This window comes from Rhinatrema bivittatum, chromosome 9 (assembly GCF_901001135.1).
Source record: "Rhinatrema bivittatum chromosome 9, aRhiBiv1.1, whole genome shotgun sequence".
NCBI lineage: Eukaryota > Metazoa > Chordata > Amphibia > Gymnophiona > Rhinatrematidae > Rhinatrema > Rhinatrema bivittatum.
Window position 1 is genome coordinate 253130336 of NC_042623.1, and position 14601 is coordinate 253144936.

At 45.4% G+C, this 14601-nt stretch overlaps 1 protein-coding gene across 1 annotated transcript in view; it reads right to left on the reverse strand.

Annotated features, from left to right (window-relative positions):
* The window catches only part of PRKCI (protein kinase C iota), a 128807-nt gene that overhangs the window by 23423 nt on the left and 90783 nt on the right, over window positions 1-14601 (reverse strand). The window contains exon 13 of the mRNA XM_029615014.1: window positions 8889-8976. Within this exon, the coding sequence (XP_029470874.1) occupies window positions 8889-8976 (88 nt within the window). The remainder of the gene's footprint in view (window positions 1-8888; window positions 8977-14601) is intronic.

Below are 14601 nucleotides of genomic sequence, written 5' to 3' on the forward strand. Positions count from 1 at the left end.
ATCTGTTGAGTTTTCAACTTCCCACTGCTCGCTCATGGGAATATAAAGTGGTTGGTGTTATTTCCATCTTGGCTTGGGTACTTAATACTGAGGGACTGCAGGTGGCACCTCAGGTTATGTTGCAGTGTCAATAAAACTTTCTCTGTCTCCATCTGCTGGAAAGGAGGCAAAACCCAAAAGTCTGGACTGATCTGTGGTACTACTGGAAAGAAAATTAGTAGGTTAAAAACCAATTTTCTTTTCTTTTCATTGCTGCAACAGTTTTGTGTGCCGAGCCGTTCTAGATTTCTAAGGTTGAATATGGTTCATGCATTTGGAGGTTGTTTGTCCATATCCATATGGAAATTTATCAAGGATCTGTCCCAGTGAATTCTCTAAATACAGATGTCTTGATTTATAATACTTGTGGTCCAGCAGCTTCCTTCTGCTCCTAATTCAGTGAGAAAGCAAATGTTGCTTACCTGTAACAGGTGTTCTCACAGGACAGCAGGATGTTAGTCCTCACATATGGGTGACATCACAGGATGGAGCCCTGTACGAAAAACCTTTCTGTCAAAGTTTCTACAAAGCTTTGACTGACACTGGCACACTGAGCATGCTCAACCTGCAATTATCCCTGTGAACCACAGATGTCTCCCTCAGAATCGTCTTATAGCTAAAAACGCAAGCGAAACTAAAATAAAAGTAAAAACGTATACAGACCCAACTCCGCGGGGTAGCGGGTGGGTTTCGTGAGGACTAACATCCTGCTGTCCTGTGAGAACACCTGTTATAGGTAAGCAACATTTGCTTTCTCACAGGACAAGCAGGATGGTAGCCCTCACATATGGGTGAGGAGTTAATAAACATGTGGATAAAGGTGAACCGGTAGATGTAGTATACTTGGATTTTCAGAAGGCGTTTGACAAAGTTCCTCATGAAAGGCTTCTAGGAAAAGTAAAAAGTCATGGGATAGGTGGCGATGTCCTTTCGTGGATTGCAAACTTGCTAAAAGACAGGAAACAAAGAGTAGGATTAAATGGACAATTTTCTCAGTGGAAGGGAGTGGACAGTGGAGTGCCTCAGGGATCTGTATTGAGACCCTTACTTTTCAACATATTTATAAATTATCTGGAAAGAAATAAGACGAGTGAGAATCAAATTTGCAGATGACACAAAATTGTTCAGAGTAGTTAAATCACAAGCAGATTGTGATAAATTGCAGGAAGATCTTGTGAGACTGGAAAATTGGGCATCCAAATGGCAGATGAAATTTAATGCGGATAAGTGCAAGGTGATGCATATAGGGAAAAATAACCCATGCTATAATTACACAATGTTGGGTTCCATATTAGGTGCTACAACCCAAGAAAGATCTAGGCGTCAGAGTGGATAACACATTGAAATCGTCGGTTCAGTGTGCTGCGGCAGTCAAAAAAGCAAACAGAATGTCGGGAATTATTAGAAAGGAAATGGTGAATAAAACGGAAAATGTCATAATGCCTCTGTATCGCTCCATGGTGAGACCGCACTGTGTACAATTCTGGTCGCCGCATCTCAAAAAAGATATAATTGCGATGGAGAAGGTACAGAGAAGGGCTACCAAAATGATAAGGGGAATGGAACAGCTCCCCTATGAGGAAAGACTAAAGAGGTTAGGACTTTTCAGCTTGGAGAAGAGACGGCTGAGGGGGGATATGATAGAGATGTTTAAAATTATGAGAGGTCTAGAACGGGTAGATGTGAATCGGTTATTTACTCTTTCGGATAGTAGAAAGACTAGGGGGCACTCCATGAAGTTAGCATGGGGCACATTTAAGACTAATCGGAGAAAGTTCTTTTTTACTCAACGCACAATAAAGCTCTGGAATTTGTTGCCAGAGGATGTGGTTAGTGCAGTTAGTATAGCTGTGTTTAAAAAAGGATTGGATAAGTTCTTGGAGGAGAAGTCCATTACCTGCTATTAAGTTGACTTAGAAAATAGCCACTGCCATTAACAATGGTAACATGGAATAGACTTAGTTTTTGGGTACTTGCCAGGTTCTTATGGCCTGGATTGGCCACTGTTGGAAACAGGATGCTGGGCTTGATGGACCCTTGGTCTGACCCAGTATGGCATTTTCTTATGTTCTTACCGAGCTGAGGATGCCCGAGAGTGCACCAAATGCACCCAAGATGCGCAAAAGGCGCAATGACGGGGGTGGAATTTGGAACGGAGGGCATCCTGAAACCCGTAACGGGTTGGTGGAAGGATGCTGGGTAGTTAAACCGAAAACCATAAGAGTAGACGGACTGGCCATATCTAAGCAATAATGGGCTGTGAAGATATGGAGAGCGCTCCAGGTTGCAGCCTGATAAATATGTACAAGCAGCAGCGGCTGAGGGGAAGCTATTGAGGCTGGGACAGACGCAACAGAGTGTGGTTACACACATTGTTGTAGTGAAATGCCTGCTTGTTGGTAGAAAAGAGATACAGATCATCAATTAGGAGGAATAGGTCTGTTTGCCCACTGGAACTTTCAGCTTGACTCTTGCCACAGAAGGAAAGAGTTAGGTGGAATTCCTATGGAGTGTAGTGCGATCTAGATAGAATGCAAGTGCACTATTACTGTCCAAGGAGTGGAAAAAACCCTCTCGCTTTGGTGAGAGAGAGCTGTTGGGAAAAATGGGCAGAGTATATTCTGAGTAAGGTGAGATGCAACGTCTACCTTAAGAAGGATATGAAGTTGAATACGTAAAACCACTTGGTCACGGAGGAACGCAGGTCGGATGAGTATGTAACAAGGTGTGTAACTCACTGACCCTGTTGGCAGAAATTACATTTATGAGGGAAAGAATTTCCCATGCCAGACTGTGAAATGAGAGGAATGGAAAGGCTTGAACGGAGAACATATGAGACTTATAAGCATGAAATATAGGTTCCATTCTGTGACTAGTGAAAATAGAGGCGGCTTGATCAGTGGATAATCCATGGTAAGCTGACTCAGAAGGGGTTTACCGTTAATCGGGTATCCCCACTCCCAAACAATACACCAATTGGAACTGAGGTGTACCTATGTGGAGGATGTCTGGGGAGCAGATTCAGAGGGAGCAAGAGAAAAGAGTGGTGTAGAAAAAAAGAAAAAGGGTAATACTCTTTTGCATGCGTCATGTGGTAAATCATGACATTTTGAATGGTAGGATTTGTGTGTGTAAGGTTTTGTGACGCTACCAGTACCTGAGAACATCATTTGTGACTGACTGGTGAGAAGGTGAATTGGTTACTGGTGTGATAGATTGAGAAGTATGGGAAGCATACTGGTCTCGGCCAGGATGTGGATCTGAGGAACAGTGAACCCCGTCCTGGTTCAGCATTAGAAGAGTGCTGGCTATGAGAGGCAGCGGAAGAGACACATTTAAGAGGCCCTTGATGGAAGAAAGGCGTCTATGGGAAAGCATTGGAAACATGCATAGGGAATAGAATCTGTGCACTGTATGGTTCGATTCGGACACAGAGGGCAAGTTTGGTTGACCTCAGCGCTAGAAGATTTTCCCCGCTACACATGTAGTCAGACCATTCGAGAGGATGGAAACCTATATGGAGAAGGTCTGCTAGTGCGTTTAATAAGTGTCTTAGATAAGTGGCCAGAGGATGCGTTGAGTGAGCAAGGGCCAAGGGTAGAGCTGATCAGCTTCCTTGCAGAGCAGCTAAGAGGTTGTGCGTGCTTGTGTGTTGGACAGCACATTGTCCCTATGCTGTCTGTCTGTATGCACAAAGATTTGTTGCAGAGGCAGTATTGAAAGGCATAAGGGTATAACTCATGGCTACAAGCTCCAGGAAGTGCATGTGAAACTGTGCCTGGAGTGGAATAGACGCATATTGTGTTGAGAAGATTTTAGGTCAAACTTTACAACCCTGAGAAAATGCGAGCATGAGCAGAATCAGACTAGGTTTTGGTTCTAGATCTGCAATATGGATGAGGGACGAAAGCGGTTGAACAGCTTAGACCCACTGATAATGGAATTTCACTGAATCTAACCCATAGCAGTTTTGGATCTACGAGGAAAGTGCATCGTGAAAAAACCCCATGGCCCGACAATGAAAGAATTGAGGGGCTGAAGTTAAAGAATATGCGCTCAGGGACATGTAAGAATTTATTAGAATGTCTGCGTGGTTGCTGGACAGGAAGGTCATTGTGACTGTGGTGTCCAGAAGTGTTGTATAAGGGATTTATGACAGTGACAGTAACCCCAGGTGGTAATTTATAGTGAGTCATGTAGAAGTTAGAGCTCCTTGCGTGGACTGACTGTGGTTAAGCAGCTGTCCATGCAAGGAAAGTTGAATGATGTTGCATTCCGTAGAGAAACAGCAGTCTCTGATAGTGATTCAATGAAATACCCCAGTTGCCGAAGCTGGTGCAACAGGCAGAGCTTGGGATTGTAATATTGTTGACTCACCATGAAGCACATAGAAAGATTAAAGGTAATGTACTTACTGCGATATGGAAACATGGTGAAGAGAGATACCATTTTACCTGTGCCTTCTGAAGAAAGTTGGTATTTCTGAGGTCCAGGATGGGCGGAGAGTAACTACTTTCAGTTGAAAGAAAGAATAGTGTAATTAAACTCCCCAACCCCCACCCCCCCTGCGCTTTGTAGCGTCTGGGGGAGTGTACCAGGAACTTTGGTACAAAGTGGGTTGGCCGCTCTGATATCCGGCCAGTTGGGAGACCAGGTGGTGTCCAACTGGAGGGGCTGATGTAATCTGGATATCATGTAACCTCCCACGGGAATGTGAGCGGTGAAGTCTTACCCACATTTCTGTGTGCTGTACAAGGAGACATCGAGACCTGTCGTCAGGCTTCGAGGTGGACTTGCACTTGAGGTAGTATTTGCTGGATCTCGTGTTTAGCAGATCAGCGAATGCATCTGGAACTTTGGTTCTGAATTAGGAACCAGAAGCCAGAGTATTATCAGTAGAGAGCCCCGTTGCTGAAAATGGGAGGATGTCCTGATGCAATCCCAAAGAAATGATAGAGAGGTTCTCTTGGTATTGTGGCTGACATAGCTGGCATAGCGATATGTGACACTAATACAGTTCTTGGAAGGTACATGACCTAGAACTTTTCGAACCATATGGCCCGAATTAGAGAACACATCTCAATGGGAATGCCGCAGAAGTGGGTACTTACCATCCGACGTGAATCGCCGAAGGACGAGCCAGTGAAGATTGCTGGTTCCGTGGATTTCAGGAGTCATCGAGGGGTAGCCTGTCGGACGTAGATGTCTGTCTCAACTCTGATACCTGGTATGGTGGCGCAGGTATAGAGGAGACAGGCTGGCACTACCACCGTATTTAGTGGAGGGCCACAATCCCGCACCGATGTTGGTGGGGCACGCCTCGGGAACAGGGGAGCCATCTTTGGCTCATGAACCCTGCCCTCGCCGCAGCGGCTCGATATCTCATGACGCCAGTAAAAAATTCTTCGGAACTCGTTCCGGTGTTTCTGTAGCACCAAGGACTGCCAGCGCTGTGAGGAACAGTGGCGATGGCAGTGGTGATGTTGCTCGGCCCAGGCATTCTCCAGCACCGAGAAGGATAGCACCGATGTGCTGGATGGCGTCGGTAGCGGACAGTCACCGTGTCGGTGACGATGCATGCCAAGGTGCTTGTCCCGGTCTTTCGCAGCGCCAAAATGGATGCCCTCGTTGTCTTGGATGGCGACTGATGACGGACTATCAGCATGCCTGCACTGTTCCTGCCACTATGTAGTGTCGTAGGCTAATACGGGGCTTTAATAAGAACCCAAAGCACGGAGCACTGTGTTTAGGCGAGGGCATTAAGTGGAGGTGCTATGTCGGTATTGAAGGTGTCGATGGCGGACAAAGCGGCCTCGAGGGTATCGTCAAAAATATATATATGAAAAAACGTTGATGACACAGGCAGAGCAATGACGACAGTGATGGAAGCACTGACGGCATCGGCGTAAGTATCCATGGAAACGATGTGGCATCGAATAATCGAAAAAACATCGTTGGCATCGGAAAAATGATTACGGCATTGACAGAGTCGATGACCGCATCAATAGGAACGTCGAAGACACCGATGGAAATGACGTGGGCGTCGAGGGCATCGATGTATGGAGGCAGGCACCGAAGGCAACGGTGGTATGGCCACGGGCATCGAATCCATCGATGCCATCTGTGGAATTGACCCTGGCATCGATGCTATGGACAATGGCATCGATGGAAATGACCCTGGCATTGATGGAAGTTCCCTGGGTGACGGTGGCATCGACCCGGGCATGGATGGCACAGACGAGACAAAGGTGTGTGTCGATGGCATCCATCCGGGCAATGATGGCACAGATGAAACCCAAGGAAAAATCAGTGCCATGGATGAAAAACATGGTTGGCACTGATAGAAACGATGCAGGGACCGATGGCATCAGTGTACCGTGGGGGGAGGGGTACAGATGGCATCGAAGAATCCAGGACGGTCTAAAGGGGGTACAGACGGTAGTGATGTGGGTATCGACTGCGCAAGGGTACCGAGGAAATCGAAGGACCTGAAATCGACAGGGGCCCTGGCGGCAATGGAAACTGTGGCAGTCCCTGTCCCACTAGCGCTAATAACCAGGCAGAGTGTCACAGAGGGACACTTGCAGGCTATGTGTGGCTAACTGAAAACATAGGGAGAGGGAAGGCCGCAGTCGGTTGGCAGGCCAGGGAGGTGACAGGAACCAACTGAAAAAACAGAGCATAGTACTCACCGAGCGTCAAATAAACGTATGCGAAGGGAGACCTGTGCAGGGAAAAGTGTTTGTGAAGTAAAAGTTTAAGTGTTTCCGTATGGAAAAAGTGTTAGAATTTCTCACAGAGCTCCTAACCGCTATGCTTACTGCAGAGCGGAAAAAAGACAACTGAGGGAGACACTTGTGGCTCACAGGGATAATTGCAGGCTGAGCATGCTCAGTGCACTCAGTGTGCCAGTGTCAGTCAAAGCTTTGTAGAAACTTTGACAGAAAAGATTTCCATACAGGGCTCCATTCTGTGATGTCACTCATATGTGAGGACTACCATCCTGCTTGTGAGAAAAGAACTCAGCTGGGGCTGCAGCACCATGAGGTTTCATTCACAACTAGCCAGGTCCCCATTACTCCATTTTCACCCCCTTCCTATCTATTGCAGTCACTGTAGCAACGATCCTCAGCCATAGACTAAGGCTTCCTTTGGAACCTGATACATATACACCTTGTGGCTGGTCAGTACACAATGAGCAGGGCACTCTGGGACTGTAAACTTGGGCTCCACGGCATCCCCAAAGAACAAAAGTAGGGCTTGGAAATAAAAAGCAGATTAATGACTAATACTAGACGCTACCCATGTGAGAAACCCTTGTTCAATTACTGGCCCTGGCTCCTCCTTGGACAGGCAAGAATTGGGGAAACTGGTGGGATGGGAAGAAGGGATGAGCCTGAGCTATCACGTAGGAACTAAGCTCACAGCTGGCTCAAAGGTTTTGTTCCTCTCTACAAGACAATGCTTGCTGGAACGGCTGAGCTAGATGAGACAGATTGAAAAAATAGAGGAAAGAATCCTCTGTAGCTGTGAATGAAGACTGATGGAGCCATGGCCCCAATCTGGACAGGTGCCAATTGAGCTAGAAGCCCAAAAGGTGCAAAAGGAAGTTGTTAGAGACAATGAATGGATACTTACTAGTCAACAAATCAAGAAAGTAGACTATGTTATACTCTCCAGTCTGTAAATACATAATTAGAAGACTGAAGGCGCATGCAATCCTGAAGAATGAATAAATTCACTTTGTAAAACCTGTACCAATATAGTTACTAGAAATTCAATGATATTCAATGATTTATAGCTTGTGGTATCTATTTATTCATTTATTGATATTACTTTATCTAGCCAGTTTTATCCCTCTCCCTATCTAATGTATTCATTCGGTTATATGTAAGGGCTCCGCCCAAAAGTTCTTGTTCTTTGTGAACCGATGCGATGTGCGAACGGATATCGGTATAGAAGAGACTTTAAATAAATAAATAAATAAATAAATAAATAAAAGCACTGACTTTTCATTATTATAGTCACTAATGCTCTACAACCATCTAGTGCAATAGTATTCACAGTGTGTCCTTGAAGGTAGAAAAATGGGTCAGGATTTCAGGATATCCCTAAAGAATATGAGATAGATTTGCATACAATTGAGCCAGTCTGCATATAAAGCTCTCATATGCATATTCATTAAGGTTATCCTGAAAACCCAATCCATTTGTGGCTCATTGAGTTACAGAATGCCAGTGGTCTAGTGCAAGGGTGGCCAACTTTGGTCCTCAACAGCCACAACAGGTCAGGTTTTGCACAAAGAACATGCATGAGAGAGATTTGCATGCAAATATACCCTATGCATATTCATTCTGGATTTCCTGAAAACCAAGCCTGTTTATGGCTCTTGAGGACCGAAGTTGGCCGCCCATGGTCTATAATGCATAGATTGCAACCTTTTTGGACCAAATGCCACTGGGGGACAGGATCATCCCCTACAAGAACCAGCTGTGCTGGGTGCGGGTGAGGGAAAGGATATCCCCAAAGAAAACTAGTGACCCCTGCCCTCAAATCCATTCCCTCCACTCGAACATTGAAAGATTATCCCAGCTGCACTGCCACCATTCAGGAGAGAGTGGTGTATGAATGGCCAGGAGGGTTTCACATGCTACCATGTGTGCCAAGGAGTGCCAGCCCCAGTCTAGTACTATGAACAATTACATTGATTAAATAAAAGAAAATGTCACTATGCGCTAAAACATACAACTGCCTTCTTAAGAAGGTTAGGCAGAAACAAAATCAAGACAGCACATAGTTGAAAAAGCCGCACTGAAAATGTACTCATTTGCATATAAGCAGTTTATTACCATAATCTTCTCCTCGCAAGATCTCAGGAGCAATATAATTGGGAGTACCACAGAAAGTGCTGGTCGTGTCTCCAGGCCTTAAACCTTCCTTTGAGCAAAAACAAGAAAACAAAATGTATTTTGTTATCAAAATACACACATGCTATTTGCAAAATGTTTTTTCTGATATGGGTTGCATAAAAAAAACCTTTAAAGTACAAATGCTATTAAGCTGAAACAGTACAGCAAAACTATCAAAACCATATTTAAATAATTCAGCCAGTGGCTAAATAAAATGATTTTTTTCCATTCTGATTTTTATTAAGTTGAAGGAGAAATGCATGTCTAAAGTGTCTGAGACCATCTCCTATAATCACACACACCATTACGAACAAAACCCAAGGATAAGCCTTTGCAGGATTCCACTGTTCCAGCTCAGCGTTTCCCTAATCCAGGGATGGCGAACTCCAGTCCTCGAGGGCTGCAAACAGGCTAGGTTTTCAGGATATCCACAACGAATATGCATGAGAAAGATCTGCATGCACTGCCTCCACTGGATGCAAATCTCTCTCATGCGTGCTCATTGTGGATATCCTGAAAACCTAGCCTGTTTGTGGCACTCGAGGACTGGAGTTCACCATCCCTGCCCTAACCAGTGTGTCTTAACAAGTGTGCCACAGAAAAGTTACAACTACCCGAGGCTCAGGTCCAGGATAGTACCTAGGCTCTGCTATTAGCATCTCACAAGATACCAGCAGTAGCTCTTCAAATGTGCAGGATCTCCTTTCTGATATGTGTAATCATGCATGCCTTTCCTTCCCATCTTCAAAATGAGCCCCAGTATGGGGTAATTAATGGGCAGCATGCAGGGCATGGATAGGTGGGCCTTGCTTTGTGCAGCATACATAGTGCACACACCACCTCCTCATCTTACCCCTCCTGAGCTTCCTCCTATGAGTTTTTTTTTTTTTGTTTTTTTACAGCTTCTGTCTTATCCTCAAGCTAAATGAAACAGGGAGCACCATGCTGAGCACTGCATGTGACTCAGAGTGTTGGGAGCAGCAGCAGCAGCAAAAGCAGAGCTCTGGCAGCCACATTTGTCAGCCAAGATAACTAAATGAGCCAACTGCCCACATCACAGTGACTTTTCCTTTCTCCGGAAACTTGTATATTTAGAGGGAAATTATCCACTGTGACATGTTCATGTGTGTTACCGCCCCCTCTCTCTGTTTTAAAATTTGGAAGAGGCTTTCAGTGTTTCAATAGCTCTTTTGATCACATGAGACCCATCCATGTCCGTACTATCTGCCCCATAGAGGTTGGTATGCCACACTTTTTTGTTAATGTAAATGTGGCTTGAACTTGAAAAGATAGGATAACACTGAAGACTGAACTCAAAGAGAGGAAAATTGGTTCTTACCTACTAATTTTCGTTCCTGTAGTACCATGGATCAGTCCAGACCCTGAGTTATGTCACCAATCCAGCAGAGGGAGGCAGAGAAACATTCTACTGACTGACCTATACCCTGGAGCACCACCTGCAGTCCATCAGTATTGAACAGTATCAAAGCAGAAATGCAACTACTAAAATACTAACTAGCTATCTAAACAGAATAACGAATTTCCAACTCACAAATCCTAAATGGAAGCAGAGTCCCCCCAAAAAATCTTGGGAATAAACAAGAAAACATTAAGAAAAATAGACAGCATGAAAGGCGGTTTAGACACCCAAACAGTGAACGAGCGGACTCTCCAAAAAGATAATTGTAATACACAGACATAAAGGGCGGGCGTCTGGACTGATCCATGGTACTACAGGAATGAAAATTAGCAGGTAAGAACCAATTTTCCTTTCCCTGTACGTACCTGGATCAGTCCAGACCCTGGGATGTACCAGAGCTGATTCAATTATGGTGGGACCCAGAGAGTCCCGCTCGGAGAACACTCTCCAAAGGCTGCCGAACTTGGAGCGTGGACATCCAAGCGGTAATGACGAGCAAAAGTATGCAACGACTTCCAAGTCGCTACCTTACAAATCTCCTGAGGAGAAACTGACATTCTGCCCAAGAGGTAGCCTATGACCTAGTGGAATGAGCTCTCAAACCTTCAGGAAGATCACGACGAGCTAGAAGATAAGCTGAACGAATTGTCTCTTTTAACCAACGAGCAATCATAGCTTTAGAAACCTTATGACCCTTGCGAGGGCCACTCCACAAAACAAACGATCAGACAACTGAAAACTGTAACTTCAAGATAACGCAGCAGTACTCGTCGCACATCCAATTTCTTAAGATCCTTAGAGGAAGGATCCAAACGATCTAAACACGGAAAAGCCGGAAGCTCTATTGACTGATTTAAATGGAAAGACGACACTACCTTAGGTAAAAAAAGATGGTATAGTTCGTAATGAAATTCCTGTATCAGAAATTCTAAGAAAAGGCTCTCTGCAAGACAAAGTCTGCAACTCTGAAATTCTATGAGCTGAAGAAATGGCCACAAGAAACACCACTTTCGACGTAAGATCTTTCAAAGTCGCATGATTAAGGGGAGCCGAACACAGAGCCCTAAGAACCAAATTCAAACTCCAAGCAGGACAAGGATTCCAAAATGGAGGACGTAGATGTTGTGCGCCTTTGAGAAAACGCGCTACATCCGGATGATTAGCAAAGGATAATCCCTGAACCTTACCGCGAAAACATCCAAGCGCTGTCACTTGTATCCATAAGGAACTACAGAACAAACCCTTGGCTAACCCATCTTGCAAAAAAGATAAAATATTTGATACAGAAGAGGGAACTGGATCTACCTGATGCTCATTACACCAAGATTCGAAAACCTTCCACACCCTTGCATAAGCCAAAGATGTAGAAGGCTTTCTAGAACGTAATAAAGTAGTTACTACGGCATCTGAATAACCTTTATTCTTTAACAGACGCCTCTCAAAAGCCATGCCGCTAGAGAGAAGCGTTAGACCTCTTCCAAACAAACCGGACCCTGAGACAAAAGGCACGGTAGATCTTGAAATCTTAGGGGACTGTCCAGTGCTAGACTGACCAGGTCCGCGAACCACTCCGGAGCCACTAAAACAACGTCGACTTGTTGAACTTCTATCCGACGCAGAACCTTGCCGATCAGAGGCCAGGGTGGAAACACAGAGAAGAACATCCCTTGGCCAAGGAAGTACCAGAGCGTCTACTCCTTCCACTCCTCTTTCCCTCCTGCGGCTGAAGAACAGAGGGGCTTTGGTATTCTGAAATGTGGCCATGAGATCCATTGCCGGAGTGGACCATCTGTTGCATATCATTTGATAGGCTTCCTCGCACAGTTTCCACTCACCTGGATAGAGATGATGTCGACTGAGAAAATCAGCTTGAACGTTGTCCGCCCCGGCAATGTGTGAAGCTGTGATGCTGAGCAGGTGTTGTTCTGCCCAGGTAATCAGCTGTCGTGCTTCCTGTGCTACTAGGAAACTTCAGGTTCCTCCCTGGCGGTTGATGTACGCTACCGTGGTCGCATTGTCAGAAAGAACCCGGACAGACTTCCCACAAAGGAAAGGTTGAAGAGCAATCAAGGCTAAACGAACCATTTTGGGGTCTAACTGATTGATCGACCACTGCGCTTCCTCTTCGGACCACTGACCTTGAACAGATGTTTTCTGACATACCGCTCCCCAGCCTGAAAGACTGGCATCGGTAGTGACCACAGTCCATTCTGGAATCTCTAAAGGTACACCCCTTTGTAGATTCGCTGGCTGTAACCACCAATCTAGGCTGGAACGAGCCGTCTCTGTAAGAGGAAGGGGAAGGTGATATAATTCCGAAACCGGATTCCAGCGTGAAAGCAATGCAGACTGAAGTGGTCTCATATGTGCAAAGGCCCAGGGAACCAACTCCAGGGTAGAGGTCATTAAGCCTAAAACTATCAAGTAATCCCGCACACATGGAATAGGAATAGACAGTAAGTCTCGAATTTGTGTTTGATGCTTGAGAAGGCGATGCTCTGGAAGGAACACTTTCCCTTGATGAGTGTCGAACCATGCACCCAAAAATTCCAGAAATTGGGAAGGGACTAGGTGACTCTTGTCTTTGTTGATCACCCAGCCTAGAGACTGCAGAAGGCTGATTACCCTGTTGATTGTAGAACAACAAAGATTCCGACTTTGCTCGAATTAACCAGTCGTCCAGGTACAGATGTACCAACAGGCCCTCCTTCCTGAGTTGTGCGGCCACCACAACCATTATCTTGGTAAATGTTCTGGGAGCTGTGGCTAATCCGAACAGGAGAGCCCTGAATTGATAATGTTGCCCTAGAATGCAAAGCCTGAGAAACTTCTGATGATCGGAGCGAATGCCGATATGAAGATTAGCTTCAGTGAGGTTGAGAGACGCTAGAAATTCTCCTCTGTGTACCGAAGCTATGACAGACCGGACAGTTTCCATCTTTGGAATCCTTAGGCAACGGTGGACTCTTGAGATCGAGAATGGGATGAAAGGTTCCTTCCTTTTTGGGAACGACGAAGAAAATTGAACAACAACCCCTCCGATGTTCTGATGTTGGAACTGGAACTATAGCTCCTAGGTCGCTTAAACGCTGTAGAGAGTCTTGGATTAGAAAGCGATGGTGAAGCCGAACAAAATCTAAAGCGTAACCTTGATTTATCACTGACAGAACCCATTGATCCGACGTACATCTGGCCCATTCCCCGTAAAACAGAGACAGCCTGCCCCCTATGACGGGAACTGGAGAAAGGACAGGCTGCATTTCATTGGGCAGACTTTGTGCCTCCTGAGGCTTAGGAAATTCCAGGTCTGCCAAAGCGGTGGCCACGAAAGGACCGAGACCAATTCTGTTGTCTACCTGAAGAATGTTTAGCCGGAGGAGCCGGATGAGAAGAACGAATTCTGTTAGACCGAAAACAAGAGCGAGATGAGAAAGAGCTTCGAGGTCTAGGACGGTCCTCTGGTAATTTGTGAATCTTATTCTCCCCTAGGGACAAAATTAAATCTTCCAATTCCTTACCAAATAGTAATTTTCTCTTAAAGGGTAAAGCCCCTAACTGAGCTTTGGAGGATGCGTCTGCACACCAATTCCTCAACCAGAGAAGTCTGCGAGCAGATACTGAAGCAACGATAAGAGTGAGCCAAGGTCCTAAGGAGATCATATAAAGTATCTGCACTGTAAGCAACTGTAGCTTCCAGTCTACCAGCCTATGCAACCTCCTCTTCAGAGAGGGAAGAATTGTTTTGTAAAGCCTGGACCCATCTTAGGCCAGCTCGCAAAGCCAAGCTACTACACATGGCCGCCCGCACACCGAGAGCAGAAACCTCAAAAATTCGCTTAAGCTGAACCTCCAGCTTACGATCTTGGAGATCTTTAAGAGCCGTAGTTCCGGTCACTGGAATAGTTGTTTTCTTAGTGACAGCTGATACAGTGGCATCCACCTTAGGAAATTTTAAAATTTCCAAAGCTTCCTCAGGTAATGGATACAATTTTTTCATGGCTCGTGCTACCTTAAGACCCAACTCAGGAGTATCCCACTCCCGGTATAAAAGGTCAGTGAGAGAAAGATGAAAAGGAAAGGATGTCGTTGGACCTCTAAGGCCAAGCAACACTGGGTCAATGTTACCCATCCAAGAATCCTTCACTGGAGCCTCCAGACCCAATTCCAGTAAAATTGCTGGAATTAAGGGACTAAGTTCCTCTCTTCTAAACAGACGGACTACTTTGGGATCAT